Source organism: Rattus rattus, chromosome 2, assembly GCF_011064425.1.
Source record: "Rattus rattus isolate New Zealand chromosome 2, Rrattus_CSIRO_v1, whole genome shotgun sequence".
Lineage (NCBI taxonomy): Eukaryota > Metazoa > Chordata > Mammalia > Rodentia > Muridae > Rattus > Rattus rattus.
The window spans coordinates 153,082,116-153,109,911 of NC_046155.1; the positions used below are offsets into that span (position 1 = coordinate 153,082,116).

Sequence of the window (27,796 nt, forward strand, 5' to 3'; positions counted from 1 at the left end):
CTTACACCAACACCCGAGCTTCACAGATGCGATTTACATACAATAACATTCACCCACATTCGGAGTCCAGTCCGATGGGCACTCGTGACTCACATGCTTTCTGTTTCCATAAGGATGCAAGGTCGCAGACGTAGCACGTCCATAAACCTTGCCTGGCTCTGCCTCGGGGTCCAAGCAAGTCTTCTAATTAGTGTGAGAAAGAGGGACCCTTCCTCAAACCATAGAGCACCAATTTTCCCATGTGTGCAGGGCTGGTCATGGGCACACACGCCTCCTGATTCATGGGCCTCAGTCCTCCGTCTGCATGTTGGGCACAGCTTCTCCCTGTAGCCTTCAGAGGAAGTGAGCCATTGTTCCTGTCTGCATTTGCCACACAAACACAATCATGGGTTCACAGGCACACTCGGCCCCCACATGTTGGGTAGTCGGTAGGCTCAGGTGCTAAGAGCAGACCCGGGTCTGTACTGGCAGCTGGAGTACTCCCTGACGGCACACCTGTATACAGTGACAGTGGGCACAACCCTTTTCATCTCCTCGACAATGGGGACAGCCACCATACAAAGTGTCAAGGCAAGCATGGCACATAATACCCATGGAGGTGGACACAAGTTGACCACGGTACCTTTCCAGTGAGGATGCCGGTCAGTTGAAGGTGTTTATGTTGTTCAATGGCATCTGGCCCATCTATGGGACAGAAGAGCAACAGAGGAGGGAATTCAAAGCCTGGGTACAGGTGCAAGATCGGGGACATTGGAATCTGGGCATCGACACTGGAATCTGGGTCGCACAGGGAAGTGATGAGACCATGTCTATTCCCAGCATCCTGAGATCACTCAAGGTGAGGAGAGACATGGGCTGTGTGACTCCCAGTGCCACCCACTCCCTCCCCACCCCACACCCAGGCCTGGCCTAGCCAGTCTGGGCTTTAAAAAGCATGAGGAAATGTCACTTTCCTTTTGGGGAGGTGTGAAGGGACGAGATGGCCTGGGTAGTTTAACGGTCGGTTTATTCAAAGGTTGGGAACAGTGACAGCCAGTGACAGCGTCTCCAAATGCTGAAGCTTGTTTTGTACCCAGACTGGACCCAAGTTCCTTCCTCAGCAAATGCAAACACACCCTGTGCCAAACCAGAGGCCCCAGCCTACACTACATCTGCACTGTCAGAGCCTTGGGACTCCGGTGTCTACCTGAGCTAGGACCAGGAGTTGACCAGGAGTTTACCAGAGTGGGCTCTGGGTTTGGGGTCTAGCGTCCGGCTGTCTGAAGTTCAGCGGCTGCTGCTTGAACAAGCGCTACCCACTCTGACAGACTGGCAAGCTGGAAGCTGCCTGGGCTCTGCCACAGACTGCTGACTGTTTTGGCCTGGGGTGGACAAATGTGGGTGGGTACCTCCTGGGAGAAGAAAGCTCAGAGGACATCTGCCCCCCCCGCCCCCGATTTAGCCTTCAAACATTCAGTCATTAATTGACTGAGCACCTACAGTGCACTGACATCACATGACATAAGCCCCTTTGGAAATAACATCTTTAGACAATGCTTCCAACACACGGTCAGACACACAGTAGGTCAGTACTGGTAGTGACACATTCTGAGCCACGCCCACCTCACACACCTCGTGCTGCATCTCATTCAGCCCTACACTGAGTCTAAGGTTCACTCGAAGGTGTGCTGTCCCCACCCCCACGCGCGTGCTGTATGTGAGCATTCATATCCATCCGTAAGTGCCAGGGAGGTCACAGAAGGACATTCGGTGTCTTGCTGCCTCTTTTGCTCTCCTTGTTCCCTGGAGATAAGGTCTCTCACCGAGTTTGACGCTACCCTGGCAGCCAGAAGCATCAGAAATCCTTCCATCTCTACCGTCCCCAGAGCTGGGTACCAGCCGCTTGTGTGGCCTCACCCAACTTCTATGCCGGTCCTAGGGATTCAGACTCCGGTTCTCCTTGCACTGCAAGTGCTCTTATCCAGGCAGGCATTTCCCTGGCAGCCATGGTTACCTTCTCGGTTTTACAAAGGAAACTGAGTTTCAAAGACACCAAGTCACCCATGATCACATAACCTGGTAGCGATGACACAGTTAGGAGTGGAAACTGGTTTGTTTGTTTGTTTGTTTGTTTGTTTTGTTTTTCTGGCTCCAAAACATCTGCTATTGACCATACGCCCATCACCCAAGGGATATTTTACTGAATGAATGCGTCGATGAGGTAACACTGTGTTGGTGCAAGTGTGTGTCCGTGGCCTCCACTGTGTGTGAGTGTGGGAGCATGTATGTGTGTGTGTGTGTGTGTGTGTGTGTGTGTGTGTGTGTGTGTGTGTGTGTGTGTCTGGGTGTCTGCGTGTGGGGCTTTCTTTTATGGAAAGGTTTTCCCTTGTTGTCTTGGGTCTTGTGTGTGCAGGAGCTATAATTAGCCGCAGCCGTGACTGTAATGAGCAGTTAGCTGCACACCAGGCACTCACTGGGACCTGGTTTCCCAGGGAGACTGCTGGGGCCAGTGGATGCGTATGTGCGGGGTTTGCAGCATAGTGCTGGGGAATGCTAGAACAGAGCTGAGGGGTGGTGGCTGGAGCTCACATCACTGCGCTTTGTGCAAATGAACAGCCTTAACTTTCGGCTGGAAAACCGTGCTCCAGACTGCAGCACCAAAGCCTCCGTGCAGGTCCCGCGAAGCTCACTGATTGGCCGTCCAGGCCCACAGTCCCTTCAGTGCCCTGGCCAGGTGACTGGAATTAAGTCCTGGGTCACTGTGAGAGAGTCTGGGGATGTTAGGGAAAATGGCGGGAAGATGGTGGGACTCAGTCTAAGCTCTGGTCCTCAAGAAGACCTCATTCTCGGTTCCATGTCCCCTGCTAGGGAAGCTCACACGGCCTCCACTGCTCACCCAGGCTGGTCACCAGAAGGGAGAAATAGCACTGGCCCCCAAAAGAACGAAATCACCGTGGCTAGACGGCATTCTCTATTTGCCTCCCGGTGGCTGTAGGGAGGTGGGCCTGACCAATCCCAGCTGTGTCCTGCCTCAAAGCTCTGCTTCTCACACCTTCCCAGGTTGATTCTGTTTTCCTTTCCCAGTGAGGACCTCTTGCTTCTGAGGATGGGCCAAGCCTTTGAGATCAGCCTCCAACCTGAGCTCTTAACCCACTCGGTCCACCTAAGAGCCCACCCCTGCCTCTGGCGGTCTCACTTCCTGCAACTGTGTGCTTCAACGCTCCCCCTTGAAGTTCTCAGCTTTTGAGCCCCATTCTCCAGGATGTGTTCATGTGATGGGAGGCAGCCCTTCCTCATTAGCCTCGAAGGCCAGGCACAGAAATACATCCGTTCTGCCAGCAGGAAGCCGGATGGCTTCCTCTGACCTCTGTGCATGCACAGACCCACGTACACACACCACCCCTCCCCGACATGCACACTCACAACACCCTCCCATATACTCAGTCACCCGTCCATCCATTCCTCATGCCTCCATACACCTATTCCTCCGTTGATCCATCTACCCATCTACCCACCCAACCGGACACACAGACATCTTCCCGCTAATCCACCCACTTGTCCATCCGTCTAGTTCCCACCCAGCTGTGTATGCCCCTCCTTTCCTCCATTCATCGACACGCACTCACACATTCATCTCTCCATTCATCGTTTCTTTCATCTGTCACTCATCTGTCCATCTGACATGTCATTCTTGACCACAGAACCATCATACCCCACAGCAAGAAAGAACTCAGACGGGCCCAGCTGCAGATTTCCATGACTTTCAAAATAAGAACTGAGTCTCATCTTCTAATTACCAACTAGGTGACCTTAGACAAATAAGTTAATATCTCTGGACTCCTCCCCCGCTTCATCAATAAAATGGGCATAATGTCAAATCCCTCTACCTCGCAAGACTATTTGGAAACACACCATGTGAACAAAAAAACCATCTATTGATTTCCTGGTCTATTCAGGCACTCCATGGTCCTAGGTGTACTTTGTACCTTTGTGGGTTTCTGTTGAGTCCAAGAAACATATACCCTAGTAGAGTATTTAGAAGGCTAGAGGAAGGAAATGCTCTCTGGGAGCACCAAGGACAGCTCAGGCTGTTCCAGGAGTGAGGCCTGGGAAGTGTTCCACGAGGGAGGGGAAGCCAAAACTTGCCACCAAGGCTACATCCATTTTACAAATGAAGCAAACACTCTCATCACAGGGAATAGCAAGCCAGAGCAGACAGGGCGGCTGGGAGCGAGAGGAGGCTGAGGAGGAGCCTGGAAGGGTGGATGGGCTGCCAGAGCCAGTGCACAGGATATCAGGGGTAGCCCCCAGGCTTTAGAGAAGGCCTGAGGGCACAGGAAGCCACCATGCTTCCTAACTCCCGGGCTTGCACTCAAATCCTCAGATTGAGAGAGAGGGGGCGGTGGGGGGAAGAGAGAAAATACATCTGCCTGGTGACAGCCAGGCCTCAGGAGACACAACTCTTGCTGCCCAGAAGGGAAGCCAGGGCCTGGCATTTCTGACCTTTGTGCCACTAAATATATCATTGGTGACGGTGGTTCACGGCCGTGAGGCTGAGGCCACCAGGCTTGTGCATTCTGCATTTCTTGGCTTGGCCAGGGCTCACTGTATACTGAAGAATCTAAGCGTAGGCCCAGTGGGTGCTGCCAGATCCCGCCCTTAGTAGGTGCTAGCCCAGCTTCCAGGAGCCAGGCCAGGGGCTCTTCTCCTCAGATGCTCACCTCGCCATAGGATAGAAACTCCTATACAGTCAGATGTCATCTGCTCAATTCCATACCGTGACAGAGGAAATACCACAATCCAGTCCTGGCCGTGGCCGAAGGCCTTTCCTCCTGCCTGTCTCCTCCTGACATCACTTCTTTGCCCCTGACATGGTGGTCTCCCCCCATCCCCCACAAACACACACATGGCCTTAGTAGGAACTGTATTCTCTCCCTAAAATCCTCTTCCTGCTGCAGATTACACGGGTTCTCCAACCCCACCATGTGTGCCTTACAGCTGAGGAAACAAAGGCCAGAGATGCACTGGCTGGGCACCAAGTGTGTAGGATTCTTAGGAGCCAAGTCAGGGGCATCTGTGACTCTGTGAGGCAGCACCCCGCACAGGGCTCACCTTCCACAGGTGACAGGAGCCCAGCTGTGGCCCTCACTCCAGGGCTCCGGCTGGCTGTACTTAGCCCAGCAGGCAGCCATGTTTCCTCCTGGCGGCTCAGAGAAGTCTGAGGTTGAACATACTAATTCATCTTTAATGGTGGGGCGTTGGCCTGGTGTTACAGCTGTGGTCAGTGCGTTTCCCAAGCCTGACCTGGCAGCAGAGACTCAAGAGGGGCTCCTCTCCCATCTGAGAGGGCAGGAAGGTCCTCAGGGAACCACCCCATGCAGCAGGCCTGGGGTCCCATGGAAGTCACTCCAGTAATAACTTTGCAGACATTAGGTTTGTGCTCTAGAGCCACCAAGGCTGAAGAAAACTAGAGCGCCCTCACAAAAACACCTTCCTGAAGGAATGCTGAGAAGGGTCCAATGTGCACCCTGTCCTGGCCACCGAATTCTAAAAAAAGAGCTCATCATTTTCTTTCTTCTTCCTTCCAGCAGTGAGCTGGCCAAACTAGCTGAGTACTTCAGGGGTCACACGGCTTCTAATCTGCAAATCCAGGATGGACCCTAGGCGTGTGGCTACTGTGGCTCACAACCTTTCTCTTAGCCACCTTCACCACATATGCCACGGTAGGAAACCACATAGCATGTGTGGGGCTGGAAAACTCCAATTGAGGCTTAGTCACCAGGACCCCTCCTCCCCTCTGGTTTCACACTCAGCTCTGGAGCCAGTCCGATATCTCAGTCTGATGGCAGCTAGGTATGGCTGGTCTTCAGAGAAGAAGACAGTCGCCCTAGAGCCAAGCAGGAGCTCTCCCATCAGTGAAGAAGCCAGCCTGTGTGGGCTGCTGTGGTCATGGAGGGAGATCAGGAGGGCTCATGGGCTGGCAGGCTTGGGGAGGACGCAGGCGGGACCCTCACCCTGCCACCCTGTAGGAAGTCTGTGGGGGGAGCACTACACTTCCTGACCTGCCACCCCCTGGCCCTGATGTGCCCTGGCCCGTACCCCAGAGCCCCACGGTCCACCTGCTGCCCACAGTTTACATCCTAACTCACTCTGCTGCGCAGCTGTCATGTGACTCTCTCCACATTTCCTTCAATGCCCACCTCTGCTAAAATGTACATCCCTCGGCACTGATCCCCCTGGGGCACGGTGCACATCCACTGTTTTTCCCTTTCAGTTTCTCACACTGGATGTAAGGTTCCAAGGACACCAGTGTCTGACAGTTTCATTTCTGACTCAAATCTGAACATGATTCCTAGCAAGGACAAAGCGGTACCACGCACACAGTAGGTGGCTTCTCAGTATCTGCTGGGCAAATGAATGGATGATAAATACAAATTATTAACTCTATACCCTGGATGGCTCTCTATGTGAAGGTGAAAGCAGGTCCCTTCCTGGACCGTGGTGGAGGAAGGAAGGGTATAGAATGTTGTGGGCAAGGGTAGAAACGGGGCTGGCAGCCATTGGGTGAGAAGTGAAAGGGGCATTTGAGGCCCTGCAGAGTCTGGGACAGTTTCCTTGTCAGCCATGACACTGGCTGCAGTGGCCTTAGCCTGGACACAGTAAGGGCTGCCTCCTGGGGCCCCCTGAGCTCAGCTGTCTGGGGCTGCCCTGCTAATATTAGCCCGTCCCCACTCAGCTGGGCGTCAGCATGGAGTAGCCCAGCCTGAGTGGACACTGCCCACTGGCACCAATAGTAGCTTTCATCCCTGGTCCCAGGATCCTGTAGCTCTGAGGTCCAAGACCTCTGCCACTGCCTCTCCCCAACTCTGATCATTCCTTGATGGGAAGCTATAATGTTTGGAGCTAAGGGTGTGCCTCCTCCACCCACTAGGTCCCCATTAGCCACACCTGTCAGCCCGGCTAAGATCATGGAATTCAGCTCCTGTCCAGAACCTGATGTCAGCAGCCAGCCTGCCCTCCCTCCCTCTCGTCCAACAGGTGGAAGAGAAGGGTAAGCAGCCCATTACAACAGACAGGGAGACTGAGGATCAAGGGGGAATGTGACCTGCCTGCAATACACAGGGGTCTCAGGAGAATCAGGCCTGTCTCCCACAGTGACATCCTTGAAAACCAGATCCTGGAGACCAAGTCTGGACAATGGGCTCTGGGGCCAGGGTGGGTGGGTGATCCCTCAAAGAGATTTTTTAGAGGATTTGGGACTCAAAAGAAAGAAAGTGGGTGAGACCCAGGTAAAGGTTTGGTTCTTCTAGGGCCTGGCTGATGAGAAGATTAGGAGAGCCACAGTAATTAAACACTGATTACGTTCCGGGTCCTGGGCGAGTGCTTAACATTTAATCCTTCCGACTTCCCTATGGTCAGGAACTATTAATAGCATTCTCTTGAAACACAGACAGGTTAGGGAACTTGTCAGGTCACTGGCTGGTGAGTAGTGGGACTGAGATTTGAACTCAGGTCTCCCCATTCAAAGAGCCTGCACCCAGGAGAGATTGGACTCAGTCCATTGCAAACAGCCAGGAACTGATGCTGTTCACGTTTTCTTTAACTGGACTGCATAACTGGGGCTCCAAGTAAGAGGAATTTGGGATTTAAAAAAAAAATCCTTTCTAGGCCTTCAGGAGGAGTCTGTTTTGAAACCCCGTGACTAATACCTAGAACTTCCCACAAACACGTGAGAGGAAGGAGGACCGAAGGGGATGAGGAGGTTATGGAGGGAAAGGTAGAAGACATGGCTGACCCTCAAGACAAAGAGAGTCACAGGCGAAGTCCACCTGGCCTGTACCGTGCAGGACATGGGAGCTTGTGTGTGCTCATCTCCAGAGCTCTGGTTGGGAGTGAGGGCAGAAGTGTGGAGAAGGCAGTGATGTGAACCCTTCAAGTCTGTGGGCCTGGAGTGTCTGCAGTAGCAAAGTAGCCATGCCCTGACCTGAACATCACCATAGTCTGTCACCCCCACCTTGGCCTGTTCATCATTGGCTCCAGTGGGGAGAGAAGTGATTCCCAGGCAGGCAGAGAAGGAGATGGTTCAGCAAGGGGTGGACTCAAAGGCACGCAACCCCTGTCTGACAGCAACTCAGGTCCCACAATTGTAATTTTGTTTGTCTTCAGAGAGCCTCAATGACCTCACACTGGAGCCCCTCCTGCCTCAAGATCTCAGGCATGCCCCTGCCCCACACCAATCACTTGACCTTCAACAAATAATCTGTTTTAAGCGCCCATCTTGTTCCAGGGACACTCTGGGTTTTATGCCACAATTGAAGGGCTCTCAGACTGCTGGCGTCACGGAACCCACACACTGGGAGAACAAACAGGCAAGGTGAGTGGGGAAAACACACAGAATGTCCAACGCCCAACAGGAACCTGGATGCCAACATGGAGAGAGCGGAGGGAAGCAAGAGAAGGAGAAAGCAACAAGATGAGAGAGCAGAAGCTGGGCGAGGCGAAAGGAGAAGGCTGGCGTCTTGGAGCATCATCTTACACACACACCACAGTCTCCTCTGAGGGAGACCAAATCCAAGTGAGGTAGAATGATGGACTAGCCAGAGGGGTCACGGTAGCCTAGGTTACACTGTAGAGGGCCCGGGCAGGACAGACTGACCAGGGCTGAGGTGGCCCGGACAGACAGATGCAGCAATATTCTATTCAAGAAATGGTACCTTCAGCTAGAGAGGTTGGGGGTGATGGCTCGTGATTGGACCCTGGATGTGTCTGAAGCTGGCATGTGAGGGAAAAGTTCCCAGAGGACAGCCCAGCCCAAAGCATTATGCCTGAGTAGCTGAAGAGAGGCGGTTGGAATGGCTGAGAGGGGTCCCAGCCCCAGGCTACCTGGAACGTCAGAGTCCAGAACAGCCAACCTACATATTCCATCCAGTGGCCCATGGATCCTGTCACTTCCCCTCCTAGCTATGAACCGGGCTGCTTACCTCAGCACCTCTCAGTCTCAACGTGCTGGAGTCATCCAGGGAGCCTGTTAGAGTGCAGCTCTAACTAGCCATTTGGGCTGGGGCCTGAGTCCTCATTTCTAGAAGTCCTAACCCTTACTCCTGTTGCTTTTGGACAAGGGGCCATGCTTGGAACAGCAGCCACCCCTATGTAGTCCCCATGACAGTTATCATTTATGTCAGCTAGGAATGGAGAGTTCTAGAATGGAATCTTTTTGGGACACAGCCTAAGAATCTGAACTTGTTGGCCTGGGCGTTCTCAAAAGTCACCCGGGCGGGATGGTCCTGCAGCATCTATCTCTAAGCCTCCGTGGCGGCCAGCAGTAAGACCCTCACCCTGTCCTGCACAGTGTTCTTTTCCCCACTATAGTCTGATACCACAGGGCCCCTCTGAATGGCTTCTTGCTGCTCCCTGAGGACTGACAGCCAAGAAAAAGGCCCAGACAAGAGGGCTACAGATAGTTCCCAATAAACTGGAACAGCACACCCCAAAGTAGCAGTACCCCAAGTGTGAGCCTGCCACGGGACTGGTGATCTCTCCAGCTTGGCAGTGACTGCTCAACTTTTGAATGAATGAATGAATGAATGAATGAATGGGTATAGGTTGAGTGTGGACTGAAGCCAAGCGAAGAGAGACTCTGAAGACCTTCCCCTGGGCTTCCTGCCACTTGATGCCGTGACTTCAGTCCAGAGGACTCACTGATGTCAGGGAGGACGGCTGGGATGGGGTTTGGAAGGAGAGAAAAGAAGGACTCACTTGTCCCACAGCCTCTTTGAGAAGCTCAAGTCCAGGATTCTTAAATTCCCAGAACAACTAGGAGATTCTTAGCACTCACCGAGATCAACCTTCTTGGCGACAGGCAGAGAAAACCATAGCTCCAAGGGTTGGGTCCGGCCCAGAACATCTCAGGAGCTTCAGTGGGAAGCTGCAGAATCTTGTTCTGGTCTGGTTGTCTGATGCCTCCAACCTGAAGTTGTTTGAGGTGCCAACTGCCCATCTGTCCACACCTGACTGCACATCCCCTAGCTCCAGGCCTTCAGAGCTTACCCCTCAGGTCTGGTCTAAAACTGTGCAAGCTGGGTGCCGTGGTACCAGGGCCCTCTGTCCATAAGGGAGGTTTGGCCCAGGCAGCCAGGCAGGCTGAGAGTTGGGGCTGAGGAGGGAGTGACTGCCTGTTCATTAGGGAGCAGAAAGCACAGCGAGTGTGGGGAGGAGGGGCGGAAGCCCAGAGGCAAGACAAACCCTGGAGACCAGGGCTCGAGGAACCAGACCAATGGGGATAGTAGGAACACGGCAGGCCTCAAACTCAGAGCTAAGGAGCAGCCAGTGTTCTTCCCACACTGGACCCCCACACAAGATAAATTTCCATCTTCCCCGGTTCCTCTGCCATTTCCCTCACGGGATCCAGCCTAATATAGTGAGGGGATGAGAGACGACTGGGCTCCGTGGAGACACTTCCTTGTTTCAGAGCTCCACTAACCCGACTAGGACATGGCTCCCCTGCTATGATCAATCAGGTCAGGACTTGCTGAGCAGGGTCCTCTGGACAGGTGGTTGGGAACCAGACGGAAGTCAGGCCTGGAGCTAAGCCGGCAGCAGACTCTAGCATCTGAAACACGGACAGGGCAGGTTCTGAATGCTGGCTGCTCTGCTCATAGCTAAGGAACCCTGGGCATGTGACTTCACCTCTGAGCGTTAGTAGCCTGGCTGCTGCAAGGACTTGAAAATAATACAGTGGTCCTGAGGAGCCTTGTGAGAACCGGATGAGAATCTGAACCAAGGCGGTGTGGGTGTGCAGAGGCTCTGAAAGGACAAATAAATGCTATTCTCCCTCTGTCCAGAGAGGACTGGGGTGCGGTGAGTGAGATGGGCAGTGCACTGAGGTGTGCTCTACATCCCTTTAAAACTGGGAGCCAAGAGCGGCAGAAAGCCTGGCTTGTGAGTTTGGGCACCACTGACACATGTGGTGGAGTGGGCGTTTCAGCTCACTGAACCTCGCCATCTACCTGGATGAGGAACATGGCAACCATTCTTCCCCCAGGCCCCTCGTGCCAGCTTCCACCCATGCGTTTCCAGCAAAAACACCACTTGAGGAAAGAATTAAATGGGCTTAGTCTGAACCCCATGCTTGGTAGTGTCTGGTCACACTAGCCTGGCTTCAGGGTGCATCCTGCTCCAGCCGATTTAGCCTTATGTTTCCTGATAGTAATTTTCCATTCCCTGACTCTGCCACCCCCACCCTCACCCTGCCTGCCCCAAATGCTTTCTTCACAGATGAGCCTAATGTCTATCTAGCCCCAACTTAGAGGTCCCACTGCATGGGACCCTATACTTATTGTCATGGTCCTGAAAGGGCCTGCTTTCCTATCGACTTGTACTTTAACCCATGCCCTTGAGGAACTGTTGCTTTAATTGTAGTGACCAGAGGAGTCCAGAGAACAGACATCTACACCATGCCCTATGCTCATGGGAAGTCCTGGACAAAGGTGGGCAGCCACCTGCCCTGGACTCTCTCAGGCTCTCCTTTGCCTCTGAGCTACCTTCACAGAACCAGTTGGGACTGAGGTGGTGGCCAAGCTGGCCAGGAGTGACAGCAGGGTGCGGCTTAAGGCCCTGACCTTTTGGTCCAGAGTGGAATACGCTGGTCATGAGACTGCTCAGAATAGCCAGAGGCACTAAATTCAGCTGTCATGGGAGGCCTGAGGTCTCTGGCTCAGGCAGTGGGCCCTGGAATGAGCCCCTACCAGAACCCTCCCCCACCCCTGAGGTGTCTTGTCTCCCTGAGAGACTTAGGCCAGCAACCTTCAAAGCTTCTGGGAGCCAGTGCCAAACCTCCAGACACTGAGGTTGCCCCCAGGGCGCCAGACTTCAACCCTTCCCCAAGGTGTGACTTCAAGGACCTACCAAACTTGGCATTAGACAGACAACCTGCTCACCTGTGACCTTGAGAAATCTGCCCTCTCTGGGCCTCAACCTCCCCCCCCCACCCCCACCTCTGTCACAAAAGCTCATATTACATTGAGTGCAGGGGGAAGCTTAGAAATGGGTGGGGATAAAACTAAATTGAGCAAAACTTCTAACGAACAGTCGGTCACTGGCCAGATTGTTGCTCTGAAGAGGAGGACCCTGGGACTGAACCTTGGTGCCGTCCGTAGGGGCCAGGAAGGATACTGCTACAGAACTGTTTTCCGGTTGATGTGAAGAATAAAGGAGGGGCAGTGAGCTGGACGTAAGAGCCCTCCAGAGGGAACTGGACATGACCTAGCAACTGTAAGCAACCAAGCCAGGCCAGATGATCATTTAAGCGAGCATTGACTAAAGCCAGACAACCACACACTAGAATCAGGCTGCCCAAGAGGCCCCAGCATGAACCTGGGAAGTCCCGCAGGCTTTGGGGACCTGACCAGCTTTTCAGTTGAAAAGGCCTTTGTGCTTGCCAAATAGAAAAAATAATGGACTGGAAGGGCCTGGGAGTAGAGCTGGAAAGACAGTCACAAAGTGCTGGAGAGGTGGGCCTGAGGGGACAGAGCATGGCGCTTTGAGGCACACGGCAGCCATGATGATAGAGGGAGGGTGACGTTCAGAGCGAGCTGTGAGGTGAGACAGTTAAGAAGGCCACCGAGCAGAAACACCAGCAAAACGATAAGACAAGCCACAAGGGAAGCCTGCACTTCCTGTTTCCTGTGTGCCGTGACTACCCATGATCATCTCAGACATTCTCTCTGTGAACCTCTATGGTCAGTCCTCCCAGCAAGTCTTCCTCAATGATGGGGCTGAAGACTTCTTACTTACCAGATACTTGGTCTGTGGTTTTCTTTACCAAAAGGGCCTAGGGGGCTTGAAGGTTCGATTAAAAAAAAATGCAAGGACTCCTGATAAAGACTCCCAGTGGCTGGATGAGCCACACTGCCATGGGCTTTCATTACCTGCTACCTTGTCTCAAAGTATGCCCTGTCCTGGGGAAGAGCGCGCTTCCTAAGAAGTCCCTGGTGATAGTTCCATCTATGCCTCATGCCACGTTCAGGACTCCCAGAGTTCTCTCAGAAGTGGGACCCAAGGAAGAAAGTCTTTAGCTGGGCTCTCCATTGTAACCACTAGGTGACTCCCTCCCAGGAGAGTTAGGACTACACCAGGTCCCAAAGACTAAGGGACAGGGCAAAGAGGCAGAGAAGGACAGAGAGTCAGGAGAGATGGACAGTAGAGTGCACAGAGGTAGGGCTTTCCCAACTTTGAGGTCATTGGAATTCATCAGGTCACATGACCTGGGGAGACTGATGTCACCACACACACACACACACACACACACACACACACACACACACACACACACACACACACACACGGAACACTTGCTGGCCTTCGACCTAGAGACCATCCTTGGCCTTGATATGACAATGAATAATGCTCTCATCGACATGTAAATCACAAAGGCCCAGGGCCTCTGACCTGGGCTGACTCTCCAGGAGGTGAGGGCAGGTTCCCAGCCAGCTGGCTCTGCACAGCAGCTCTCCCAGGCCTGTGACTTTGCATACTGCTCTTCCTCTGCGTCTCCCTGCCAACACCTGCTCGCCCCTTAGAGTCTGCCCAGTGTGACTCCAGGAGGCAGCTCATTCCAGGAAGCCCCTCATCTCCATAGTTACAGCCCCACTCACACCTTATGTGCAACTAAAGCTGCAACTTCTACCCTGGATCCCAGGAGGGGCTCACCTCACTGTCCAACCCCCACTCTGGAAGGAACTAGCTGTCCTAGCCAGCACTGTTACCCCTGTGTAGCTCCGATGGGCCTTCCTTCTCCAACCAAGGAGCTCCTGGTCCCACAGCCAACATCCTGACAGCGAGGGATGCGACCTCACTGCTGACCCATACATCCACAACTCGACTGGCTGGGGCATGGTTCTTCTAAGGTGTAACATGCAGGGAGAGACCTTCAGTCAGACACCCTGGGAGTTTCAGGAGGTGGAGGCAGCAGGCATGGAACCCACAGAACAGTATCTTCCTCCAGGTACTTCCCCCCAGGCTACACCAGGTCTCTCTCACATGCAAGCACTAACAGCCACAGTGACATAAAGCCAGGCTCCCTCGCAAATGAAACACACATTGTCACACATGGGGCCTCATAGTCTCTTAACACATAGCCACATATAGCTATCACACAGAACACCTTGCATGTACATAGGTGGTGTCGAGAACATAGTTTACACATATACACAGCTTTACACACACACACACACACACACACGTCCATACCTGCACACACACACACACACACACACACACACACATATCTCAGAGATACATTGACCTGGGGTCTCACACACAGCATTTCTAAAGCATGCACAGTCTCTTTCTGTCTCTCTGTCTCTGTCACACACACACACACACACACACACACACACACACACACATTTATATTTATCAACCCACATACAACCTTAGTTTCTTTGACACAAGGATCTCTCTTATAGTCACACACACACACACACACACACACACACACACACACACACGAACACATGGCAACACACACATGTGCTCCCAGAGTCACATTCACTGACATATTTTTATCTTTACACACGAGGAGTCTCTCACACACCCACACAGAATCTCACACACAAGCCTTTCTAGTTTCTGTTTTACACACACAGACTGTATCACACACGAGATTCGGGGCTGAAATCTAGAAAAAAAAATCCTAAACCCAGACCCACCAATCTGAGAAAGCTTTTCCAGGCTGCGAGGGGGAGGAGTGAAGGAAGGTGACTGCTGGCGGGCAGCAGCGACACAGCAAAGACGGAAGGGGGAGGAGGTGGGCAGCAGGCTGGTCTCTGCGCAGGGCTGCAGCGAGGCAGCGCAATGCAGCTGGGCCAGCCGGGCGGGCGGACAGCAGGAGTCTGGTTCTAATCCCAGCTCTGCCTTCACTTCTGTGGGTCTCAGTGTCCGCATGTGGTATAAATGCTTGTGGCCTCTCCATGAGGCTACCAGAAAAAGACAGTCGTTCTGCTATCCTGAGGGGCTACCCACTAATACCCACCTGCCCTCCAGTGCCCTACCTTCCACCTCTGACTGTCCAGCTTTTTTTTTTCCCCTGCATCTGCCCTTCAGTGGGCACTAATGTGAGAGTTTCCCTCTTTTCAGGTTTTATACTGACAGGCCCTCAAGTGCTTAGGTGGTCTATCTGTCTCCACTGAGTGAAGGCCACCTCATAGACTAGGAATGGCCAGTGGGCGGAAAGAGCAGGTGAGGAGGATGGATGCACCCTAGCGACCCTCACATGCCCTGAGACATGGGTACACTGACCAAAGTGGAGTCCACGGTAGCAGGTAGAGGGGGCCCAACCTTCTGCAACTGCCTTAAAGTTGGGCCTACTTGGCCTGGCTTCTAGGGGCCAAGGTCAAATGTTGAGTGGAAGGGCTGCTCTAACCCAGGTCTTGGCCTAGCTCTGCCAGGAATCTTTCTCCCAGCGTATGCTGGTTCATTCTCCCAGTCCCAAGTTCCAGCCCCTCCCCACAGCTCAGCATAGCCTCCAGTTATATAATCCTCTAGCTGTAGTGGCCTCTGTCATCAAGGAGATGGGGAAGAGGACAGACCTCCTCGAAGGGTCCCAGGCCATTCTAAAGAGTGACAGGGAGTTGGTGGCCATCTCAGGGAAGGATAGGGTCCCAGAAAGCTCTGATTCAAATTTTACTTGGCCTTCTGCTTCCAATCCGACCTTGGCCAAGCTCCTCAGTGACAACATGGGAGACCAAGTGCTCTCTACCACTACCCATGAAACCTAGGATTCAAGGTATAAGACTTTGAACTGCTGCTCCCACCCCATATGTCTTTCTGTTTTCTATTAGCCTCAAATCTGTCAGGTGTCTGCTTATACAGCCCTTCCTTGTCTTTGGGCATCTCAGACACCCCCCTCAGCTCCCAAATCTTGTTTGTCCACTGATTTGCAGATTATAGATTATAGCTTCTCCTTATTCCTCACCCCCATTCCAGCTCTGGCACAGCCTCCTGTCAGCAAAAGAGAAGGGGCGTGGAGCACTCAATAGATGGGGAGAGGTAGTGTTTTGCCTGGGAGGGGCAGAGGTGACTTTTAAATGGGGAGGGACTGTTTCAAATTTCCAACTCTACACCTCTCTCTCATCCTCGGTACTCTTCAGGCCAGAGAGCAGAGGCCAAGAAGACCTGGAGTGTGTCTTCCAGGGTAGCTGTCTCTCTGGGGTCTCATTTTGGGCTCAGATTGGTCCATCAGATGGCTCTTGCAGTCCACCACTCTCCCCATTTTACAGAGGAAACTAATCCAGGGAGGCCATCTGAAGGGCCAAGGTCAGCAACAGGATGACCTTTCTCCCTTGTCATGATTTGCTGTTTCTAAAGGGGTGTGGCTGAGGAAGACACACCCACTTCACACACTTTTTCTGGGTACATTCCCCTTAAGTTTTTCCTCGCTGCCAGCCTCTTCCCGAGGGCCAGAGAAAGCAGGCGCTTAAGGCTTTGACCTCCCCGAGGCTCCTCCTCCTAGTCCTGGGAAGGCAGGCGTCCCAGAGATCACCATCCTCTGATCTCCCGCTCCCAGCCCAGACCCACACCAACCACCAAGCTCTTAACTATGAGCATTCCCAAGACCTCTCCTCAAATGGCTTAAAGGCGGTCCCTGAGGACAGAAGAAGTGTCTGTCCCTAACTCCCCAGCAGGCTAGGGCACTGTTTCTACTCCAAAGGCTTCCCGTCCTGGGAAGAAGGAAGGAGTCTCCTCACCTTTCCCCAATCCAAAGGGCAATTCACACCTTCAGAGTGTACATCTGCCAATGGCACTGATGAGCACTAACAGGAGTGTGGGGTGTCACGCACATGCAAACATACACACATGCTCTCTTGTTCCTACAGACTTTATCCGTCCAAATACACACCAGCACACTTACATAAATATGCATGCACAGTACACACACACACACAGCACACACACCACACACACACACCACACACACAACCAGTGATACAGACTCATGTAAACAAACCCAGTTATCACATCAAAATCACCCCTTCTTTTACACACGTACACGTACACACCCCCTTCAGTTCTGAACACTCTGGGCACTCACTGTCCATTGCACCCTGCCCGCGGGAAGCGGCCTTTCCGGGTCAGGTTCTTCGGATGGATAAGCAGTCACTTACCCGCGCATAGCGGGATGAGTAGGGGTCCTCGAACAGTGCCCAGATGCGTGGCTGCCAGCGGCGCCAGAAGCCGCCAGGCCGGCCATCTGGGGAGTCACTGAGCGCCAATCTCTTGGTCATCTCCAGCTCGTCCTCGCCGTCGCCCGAGTCGCCGGGGCCGTCGGCGTCCGCGTCGTCGGCGCTGTTGTCCAAGGGCGCGCCACCAAAGCTGTCCAGCGCCTCCTCAGCGTCGCGGTGCTGGCGATACGTCATCCAGCAGCAGGGCTCCACGTCCGTCTCGTCGATGCCCCAGAAGGCCAGCTCCTCCTCGTAGAGCGGCCCGCACACGTCGGCCGGGCAGTGTAGCTTGCCGGTGCGGTAATAGTTCAGGATGTGAGCGAAGACGCCCGGGTGGCGGTCGAAGAAGAACTCGTCAGCGCGCGGGTCATAGTCGAAGTGGCTGTGGGCGTCCGGCTCCGCCAGCCAGGCAAGCCGCGTGCCGGGCAGCGTGCGCAGCGTCGAGCGGTACGTCTGGTGGCGCGTGCCGCCCACGTTGATCACGATGCGCTCGCTCTCGTCCCCTTGGCCCATCGCGGCGCCCCCTTAGGCATGGCGCGGCCCAGCGACACCCATGGGAGCTGCCGCCAGGGGGAGTTGGCGACGGGGAGGGGGGCGCAGGGCCTCTTCCCCCCTCCCCCCAGCCGTCGGGGGGCACAGAGGACCGCGGCTCTGGCCACCCACCCCAACCAACGAGCCAAGCCCCCTCAGGGGGAGCTGTCAGTCAGGTGCGGGTCCAGGGGTGTGTGCGCGGGCTCCTTAGGGTCTTTAAGGCGCCTAGTGTGAGAGGGAGCTGGCCTGGCTGCGGAGGAGGCAGTGGAAGAGAGGAGGGAGGTAAAGAGGGAGGGAGGAAGGGAGTGGGGCGGCGCTCAGCGGCGAGGCCCGGGAGGAGGGGAGAGATGATGGGGGGGCCGGGCTCCCGGTACCATCTCAGCGGGAAAAATGGAGAAATCGACACAAAGCTTTTTAGGGGAAGGTCAGCTGCTCCGTTCGGGGGCCGGACCGATAGACCAGCCCCAGCTAGGAAAGAGGGGGTTACGAGAAATCCGCGCTTGGCTCTGCGGTGGTCGCCGCAGCGCGCTCCCGGTGCGGTGGGGACGGATGCGGCTTGCTCTCCTCCCTGCGTGACCGGTCCCCTTCGGATCTCCTTGCTTGTCTGCCTACTCCCCTCGGTGGCGGGTGAAGCTGCCCGACCTCCCTCCTCGTTCCTTCTCCCCGCCTCCCGGAGGAGATGGCAGGTCCCCTGGGTAGGGGCACAAGGGTGCTCCCCGCGGGGCTGCCGCTAAGCGCAGCGCCTGGTGCGCTCGGGCTGGGTCAGGGGTTCCGCTGGGCTGCGCTGGGACTCAGGCTTCCGCGGCGGTGCTGAAGGGACAGCTCCCGGACGGCTGCGGAGCCGCGCTGGGCCGAGCGTAGGTTCTCTCAGCCCGGTTTGCTTGGCGGGGCCGGCGGGCACTGGCTCCGGTGTTTCTGCGCCCCGCACTCCGCTCCCTGCTCTGGGAGGGCGGGTGGCGCTGGCAGCCGATGCGAGGGGCGCTGCCGAGGTCGGGCCCGGTAGGCGGGGGTGGCAGGTCCGGGCGCGGCGCAACGAGGCTGGCGAGGCCAGGGAGGCGAGGCGCGGAGCGGCCACTGCCGCCACCACCGCCGCCGCTGCTGCCTCCGGGCTGCTGCTCCGCTGCCTGCTCGCTCGCTCGTTCGCGCGGTCCGCGTCCAGCCCGCGGCTCTCCGGACACGGGCACACGGCGCGCGCAGCCGCACTCGCCCCCGGAGGGAGGCGCCGCGCTGGGTCCTAAAAAGCCCTGATTCTGCGCCCCCCTCCTAGGCCGGCACCGAACCCCGCCTCCCTCAACCCTGGCGCTGGGGGCGCCCGCCCTTCCTTGCCTCCTGCTCGGTGGAGACCCGCCGACGCTCCGCCCTAGGGGAGCTCCACTAGTTGGGCGGAGGCTCCCAGCGACGTCTGGGCTCGCGCCCCCGGGTCACACTGAGGTGAGAAGGGCGTCGGCCAGCTCCTCTTCTAACTCAGGAGCCATTTGATACTCTGAGCAGACAAACCATTCCTTGGCCAGGACTAGTACTGACCTCTCAAGGAATCCTTTAATACCGACCCTTCCCTGGGAAACCTGAAGGTCCAATGATCCTTTCAGAGATAACTTCTTACATGGACTGCAAAATAGTACCTTTCTCATCACCCCCCCCCGTCCTGACTCACCGTTAATGATCAACCTCGAGCCCCTCTTAATCCCTTTGACCCCTTTCAGGCCCTGAGCCCTTCTGACTCCAGGGTGACTTAGTCACAACAATGTCAGACAGACCTCAGTTTACCCAGAAAGCCGAATTGCCTAACCTGAACTACCTTATGAAAACAGGCACAAAGACTGCCCAGCTCCTTGAATACTGACAGCCTCACTCCGCTAGGACTTCAGGTACTCTGGGTGGTGAATCAAACGTGTCTAGGGGCAGTGGTTCCTACAGATTCGAAGTTAATGCTGGGGACAGAGATCATATTTCTAACTTCAAAGTCCTCCTGGCCCATGCTGGCCACCCACCCCTAGGTTTATTGAATCAATAATCATTATCACGCATTCCTTCCTTGCTCCAGATTCTGTACAGGCACAAAGTCACAAGGGACAAATCAGACCCAGCTCTCAACCTCCAGGGGCTCCCAGCTTTTTAAAGAAGTGGGCAGGTGGGATTGAGAAGGACTGGAAGGTCAGGCCCAGCTCCAGAGGCCGCTGGGCTATGAAAGATGCTTATTGATTCCTGTCCATTGCAATCGAACAGGCTGCCCCAGCAAAGGGGATTTAATTAAGAAACGAGAGGCTCTTATTTACCTGTTGGCACTTGCTAACGGCGCAGACAGCCGTCTGTCTATACTGACCGGCAGTATAGACACTGCTTGCACCATTGAGAGCCTAGAGACAAACCTGTGACTTATCTCCCCATCTGATCATGGGAATCACAGCATTAAAACAGATCCTCATGTCATGGGGGGAAGTGTGGGGAGGTAGAGAGGGGTGAGAGGCAGGAGGCAGAGAGGCAGGGTTATCAGAAAGGGGCAGAGACGGACAAGGAGGGAAGGAGTGTGAGGAGACCTCTTCCCTCCGGACAGCCATTTCCCTTTGGTCTCAGAGTGAGGCAGGATGGAATGGCTTCCAGTGTCCTTCTCACTCTGGCCAGTGTCACTCCCATCCCCTGACCACAAGGTAGTCCAGTGCGGTGCGCTCTGGCCTGGCCCTGATTCAGATCCCCAGGACACTGGCTCTCAGGATGCTCAGCCCAACCCTAGGATTAATAGGATAAAGACACAGAGACCCCGGAAATGAGATTTTTTTAAAAAGAGGCATGAGGAGACAAGGACACAGAGCCTCAGCCATGCAAGGCCACGAGGCAGACCACAAAGGAGCTTTCCTAGACTCTTTCTCAGGAAACCTGAGGAGCCAGCCACGGGGGCTCAGGCTGCCCCCTCTCCCCTGTCTGCCAAGCCACATAGGTGCTGAGCTTGGCTCTTCAAATGCCTCACTGGTTCAGCTCTCTCTATCAAAGGACTACCTATGTCTCCTGAGCTCCCCTCTGCTCCTCTCCACAGAGCCCTAGACAGGGAAGCCCCTCACTGAAGTCTAGGTGATTTGGGAAAGAAAATGGGCTACAACCTAGAGCCCCAGCTTTAGAGGCTCCAGATGTCTAGACTCTTTAACTGAGGCTGAGTCTTGAGTGGAGAATTACCAAGAACCTCTGAGGGATGGGTACTAAGCTCCAATCAGCCCCTACTCCATGGTGAGTACCAGTGGGAGCCATGGTGGGACCTGGGTGTGGGGGAAAGCAGGTGGAGAAGGGATCAGGTCTTGGAGGGACATAGACAAAACCTCCTGGTAGGAGAACGTTGGGTAATGAAGACTAACCTTGGAGGATATGCCAGAAAAACAGGAAAGACCACAGGAAAGGGGTCACAGCACACCCCAAGAGTGAAGCAGGCTGGGCTCAGGTGGGAAACCCTCCCGAAATGCCCCACTTTAGGAGTCTCACTTTGATCTCTGATGTCACCCCACCCCCTGGTCCTAGGCTTCCAGGAGCACTCCCTCTTCTGTACCCTAAGCAGGGCATAAAAGTCCCTTCTCTCACCTCCCCTTCACACCAAGAGAAGGCTGACATTCACAGAAAGCCCAGAAAAACCAAGATGAAAGCACAGGGGGGAAATAAAACAAGGAACAGAAAAACAAGGTCGCGCGAGGGCGGGGGTGGGACGGGGTGGGGACTGCTGACCAAGCCCAGCCTCTTCCTCAGAAATACTAAAACCTCACCCTTCCCTGCCTTTCAGCCACCCACAGTAGAGCTTCCTGCCCCTTCACAAAGGAAGGTTTGCAGTCCCCACAAAAATGTCTCTGGTGGCCGTGGCTCGGTGAGGATGATCGGTCGCATCTCAGGGTTCTGAGCACGAACTAGAGTAGACTATCTATCTGGGTCCCAGGCTCTAGTGGTCCATCTCTGACTAACCATGGCCGCGGGGAAAGCTGCTCAACTTCCCTGTGCTTCAGTGACTTATCACTTGATGGGCTTAACACCTGCCTCTGCACTCTTAACTCCTATGCTCTGGGATGCTTCTCCGTGAGGCTGAAGAGGAAGGAGTGCTGGGATGCAGAAAGAGCCCCCCTCCCCGACTCCACCCCTTCCCCTCGTGGGAATAGCTCAAAGGAAGAACGGGGCTGGATGGGGAGTAGAAAACTGTGAGGGGTACCTGAAGGCAAGCTGTACCTATGTCGTCGCACCTGGCACTTGGCACACCTGCTGGGCTCAGGAACTGGCTCGAGTCCAGCCCCTCTCAGGCTTTTGTCCAGGTTGGCACAGGGTCTATGCTGCTCTCCCAGGTCAGGAGCTTCTGCGTTCCTGGTGGGTTGGGCTGCCATCTTGTGGCCGGGCCTGGAATTTAACCTACAGTGGCCTGCTGAACAGCTTCTGCCTACCTGCTGGGATGATGGGCAGTGTCCTCTTCCCAAGTCAGAACTCCCTCTAGTGGGCAACGGGGAGCAAACTTAGGGGCTAGAAGTGACAGTGTGGGTAATGGATGACCTTGGTCCCCAGTCTGTAGCTTGGATGCTGACTATGGTGCTGGGCTGGGCTGCATGCAGCTGCTGCTTCTTACAGTAAGATTGAGGCTCCAGAGAAAAGCAGGGAAGGACTAAGATGAAGAACACTGTGTGCGTGTGTGTGTGTGTGTGTGTGTGTGTGTGCGTGCGTGCGTGCGTGCGTGCGTGTGTGTGTGTGTGTGTGTGTGTGTGTGTGTGTGATTACACTAGGGCCTCTCAACTTCTGCACTGAAGACACTCTGCACCAGAGATGCTATGCTCATATAACAGGTCCTCTCTAACCACTGGATGTCATTAGAAGCTGTGTTCCTAGCCACGTCCATCAAAAACATCTAACACGAACGTCCATCAATCTCCTGGTTTCTTTCAATCACATAGGATGAAGAACTACCTTGGGCCACACATGGAAAATTGGAGGGTGTGTCGTCATAGGCGGTGGGTTTCTGGAGTGTACATGTTTTTGTTTGGTGTGATATCCTTACTCCAGAACCGTGTACACACACACACACACACACACACACACACACACACACACACACACACTAAAAACAAATAATCCCGGATGTTTTAAGTGAACGAGGGTTTTTGTGTGGTGCCTCATTCACAGCTGTCCTGCTGCCCATGGGCCACAGGTTGGACACCCTGGTCTGCAGTCTTCACAAGCTGTCCCCAGAGGTCTAGAAATGCCTCGGCAGGGTTGGTTGTAAACACTGTTTCTGCAGCTCACTAGCTGCATACAGCAGCCGCCTCTCTTCTCCCGGAGGCTTGTGCTTTCCACATCTGTAGAAAAGGCCACTGCTGTCTTGTGGATTTTTAATGAGTTAGTGTCCTATGCTGCTCCCTGCTTCCCTCTCCTCTCAGGATTAACCCCATCCTTTCTCTTAGCCCAATCCCAATCCCATCTCTCTCTCCTAGATTCCCAATGATGGCCGGGGGACAGGAGATCAGCTTTCCTTGAGCTCGGCTTCTGGGAGGGAAAGGACACCCCCCCACCCCCACTGGCTCTAAGGATGAGATACGGAGCCAGGATGACGATGGCAACTGAACCCTGACTGGGGTCAGCAAGGAAATCAAGGAAACAAAGGGCGGGCATGGACACAGGCACAGGAAATCTGGGGTCCATGTAGGGGATTATACACTCTGATGCTGCTGCTGCCAACCCAGGGCCTCAGCCTGTTTATTGGGTCCTGTAGAGGGGACGTGGTTAGCTAATCTTTGTGAAGCCTTTCTAGGTGAGGTCTCTCGGGTTGTAAACATTCAGAGGGAGAAACCGAAGTTGCTGACTTTTGCATAGTCTCCCTCTCACTCCGACTCTGGAGGAAGGATTTGCCATCACTCTTGAGCCTGATTCATGTGGAGAAACAGTGAGGCCATTTCCCATGGGTCCACGGCCTTGGTTTTTGTCATGGCTGCACTCACGTCAACAACATACATCACTATAGACGTCACATGGAACTGCCTCTGCTCCATACATGGCACATGAAGATGGTCAGGAGAGCATCGTGCAGAGGGGAGACGTGAACAACACAGGGAAAGAGTATCCCTCTCTCTGTAGCGCATACGAGGTCCTCTGTGGGGTACTCTGTGGCATACTAGTGAGTGCCCGGGTGTCAGCCTGAAGGTGGATGGGCCAGCAGTTGTGGAGGAGCAGGCCCAGGTGTTGTTGGGTGGGCCTGAAGCCAAGGCTTTTTGAAGGTTACACTTTTAAAAATGGCCAAAAGAATAGAAAATTGGAGATTAAAGGGGATATTTATTTACACAGGAAAAATATCAGGATGGCATTTAAATCTTTTGAAAGCTGATAGGTGCCACCAACATTTATCAACCCAGGGCAAAGCTTTGTTTCTTAAAACCCTCTCTCTCACACATTCACATACATGTGCACACACACACACACACACACACACACAGGAGAGAGAGACAGAGACAGAGACAGAGAGACAGAGAGAGAGACAGAGACAGAGAGGGAGGGAGAGAGAGACAGACAGAGAGAGAAAGAGACAGAGAGAGAGAGAGAGAGAGAGAGAGAGAGAGAGAGAGAGAGAGAGAGAGAGAGAGAGCAGGAGAGAGCGATACCATGTCATGTACATGGAAATCAGAGGATAGCTTGTATGATCTATCATGCAGCTCCTAGAGGTTAAACTCAGGCCTCACCTTTGGCAGTGAGTATCTTTACCTGCTGGGCCATCTTGACAGTTCTAAAACGTCATACTCACGCATTGACTAGCAATGTGCCCGTCAGTTCTATTTACTCAAACGCATTCACATTCAGACAAACAAACAAACAAGCAAACAACAACCAGCGGTCACATTTACTGGCAATTGTGGGGAATGAGACTCAGTTAATGCAGCCCTGAATTTTAGATGGGTTGCATCAAGAGGACTTAAGAACCGCCCTGTTCCTCCCCAGGGAGCTCTTTATGTGCACACAGGGGACGGCTCTCATCAAGTAGGTGTCGGCATTAAAAGGTGCTGTCCAGAACACACAAAGCATCGTGCCTACTTCCCCCTCTGGGGTAGCATCTCTCTGTGCTGTCCAGGCCTCCACTTCCAAGAAGCTGGCACTGGAGGTGCATGCCACCATGCTTGATACTGGATAAAAACACCAAGCAAGAAAGCAAGAAAACAAGCAAAATCTCCACCCAGTTTTGTGGAATTTTGAACCTGGAGGACTCAGCCCCCCCCCCCCCGACTTTGAAACTGACTACAAAGTTTCTGTATCAAAACTGTTCTCTCCCAATACAAAGATTGGTACATAAGCCAATGGAGTGGAACTGGGCAGCCAGAAGTAAACCCATGGTGTTATGGGCAATTGTGTTTTGTTTTGTTTTGTTTTTTTGGCACAAGTGTCAGGACAGCCTCTGGGAGAAATGTCCTTTTCAAGAAATGAAGCTGGAGCAATTGGAAATCTACACGAAGCAAAGCAAATTAGAATCCGTGGTTCAGATTCCAAAATGGAAGACCTGAAACTATATGGCTCTCAAAGCCCAGGTAGGAAATGCTTTCCTGCTATGATATATGATATAAAAACACAACCAAAAGTTGAGTTTCACTGAAAAAAAGAAATTCATGCTTCAAAGGAAATGAAAATTCAAGAAATTGGGAAGACAGCGAGACGAGAGAGCTCCCTGTTGGCCACGAAGCTGACGAGGGCCGAGGATGGAAAAAATTTAGCAAGAACCTCTCCTCACGCAATGAAAAGACGGCCTGATTCAAAGTTGGGCAAGTGATTTGCATAACCACACTGGAAAGAGGATGTGGAAATGACCTTAAGTCAGACTGGGAAAGATAGTTAACACTGTGAGTTAAAACTACATTCTACACTAATCTATATTCTCGATGACAGTTGCAACAACCCAAGGCAACAACATGTGTTGCCAGGGACGTGGACATATTTACGATATCAGTTTTCCGCTCATCCTTCAAAATATCTAGCAAAAGCAACTGAATGATTTGTTTGGACTTGCAATTGTGTGGCAGGAGCATGAGGTGGTTGGCCACACTGCCTCTGTGCTGGGACCCCAGCATTGGAATAGGGTCACCCACATTCAAGGTGGCTTCCCTACCTTGGCTGACCCTTCCCGGAAACTCTCATAGACATCCCCAGGGTGTTTTCTCTTATGTGGTTCAAAATCCCTGAAGCTGGTGAGATTAGCCAGGGCAGAAACATACCTAAGAGAATCGGAACTACACTCTTCTAGACCAAGCCTCAGCTGTTCACTGTGTCACTGCTCAGAAAGGTTAAGAGTTGGAAGTAGCCCAATCAACGGAAGAGTAGATAAAATGCAACATTCCCATGTGACATTCTATTCATACACGGAAGTCATGTCCTAACATGTGCCATGTGGATAAACTTTAAAAACCTGCTGAGTGAGACAAGCCACACACGAAAGGCCACACATCATGTGATTCTATTCATATAAAATACCTCCCCCTCCCAAACAGGCAGAGCCATGGGAATAGGCTAGCGGTATCCAGGGCTGGGGGAGGAAGGAAAATGGGGAGAACGTGTTTCTTAGGGAATAAGAGAATGTTCTGGAATTAGACAGTGGTAATGGTTGTTGCACAAGCCACTGAAATATGAACTTTATTATTGGTTTTATCTATGTATTCACTAGGTTTTGTTTCTGTTTTTTGTTTTGTTTTGTTTGAGACAGAGTCTCATGCTGTAGCCCAGGCTGGCTTCAATTTTACGGCAATCCTCCTGCTTCACCCTCTTGAGTACAAGTGTGCACCACCTTACCCAGAAAAAATTGAAGAGGCAGATTTTATATCATGTGAGTTTTACCTTTAAAAAATACTTTTAAGATTTATTTATTTTATTGGATGTATATGAGCATTTTCTGCATGCATGTATGTATGCATGCATGCATGTATGTATGCATGTGTGTATGTATTGTGTATGCATGTATGTATGCACACATGCATGTATATGTGTATGCATGTGTGTATGTATTATGTATGCATGTATGCATCCACACATGCATGTATGGATGCATACATGTGTATGTATGTATGTATGTATGTATGTATTATGTACACAGCATGTACTCAGTACTTGTAGAGGCCAGAGAGACCATTAGCTCTCCAGAAGTTAAGGATGGTTGTGAGCCATCACGTGGGTGCTGGGAACGTAACTTGAATTCTCTGCAAGAACAGCCAGTGTTCTCAACTGCTGAGCCATCTCCCCACCCTCTTGAGTTATATCTTAATAAAACAGTGGGAGACGACAAAGGATCAGGTGACCAGGGGCCTATAGTCAGTGCTAAGACAAAGCTCAGTTGCTGGCCTCTGATTGGCTATCTGTAAAACTTGTACTTTGTGGTATTTGTTTTTCCCTTCCTGAGATGCTTCCGTTGAACTTCAGAACACGAATAGGAGTTTCTCAAAACATTACATTTATTTATTTGGTGTGTGTGCTACAACGCACATGTGAAGGTCAGGGGACGGTTTGTGGGAATCAGTCTTCTCCTTCCACCCTGTGGGTTCCAGAGATCAGACTGAGGTTTTCAGTTTGAAAGCACTGTCGACCACTGAGCGGTCTTACAGGCCCTGATATACCTTTAAAAGGATCAGCAATCCCACAAAGAGAAATTTCCAGTCCAAATGTGTGTACGATAAGGTGGAGGCTGATGTAGGATGACACTGGGTACGACCTCTGGCTCCTCTGCATGCACACGCTCCCACACACCTTCATGCCTGCACACGCTCCTACACTTTCATGCCTGCACACTCACACCTCACTTTTTGAGCCTCTTACTGGTGCTCTCACTGATCCTGGGGTTTGTTGATTGGGCTAAGTTAACAGAGTAGCGAGCCTCAGGGACCTTCCTGTCCCCCCCCCCCGAGTCTGGGGTGTATCATAACCCCATGGCACACGCCTCTGTGCCTGGCTCAGAGGGAACCCAGGTCCTCGGGAGAGGAGGCAAACACTTCACTGACCCAGGCATCTTCCCAGCCTTCAGATGTAAAAATTTAAGGTAAGAATGACTTGTCTGTGGGCTGTCCAAGTGTTTCTAAGACAAGAAAACAGAAACAAAA

The 27,796-nt window shown here is 53.1% G+C and overlaps 1 protein-coding gene across 2 annotated transcripts in view; it reads right to left on the reverse strand.

The window, feature by feature from the left end:
* The window catches only part of Kcnc1 (potassium voltage-gated channel subfamily C member 1), a 166,871-nt gene extending 147,990 nt beyond the window's left edge, over nt 1-18,881 (reverse strand). The window contains exon 1 of one of the 2 annotated variants that reach the window (XR_004386912.1): nt 17,142-18,881. Coding sequence is in view for 1 of the 2 variants with exons in the window: in XM_032893582.1 (XP_032749473.1) it covers nt 17,142-17,711 (570 nt within the window). In the remaining variant the exon portion in view is untranslated. The remainder of the gene's footprint in view (nt 1-17,141) is intronic. The other variant, XM_032893582.1, reaches the window with a different exon arrangement.
* Between the last annotated feature and the right edge of the window lie 8,915 nt (nt 18,882-27,796).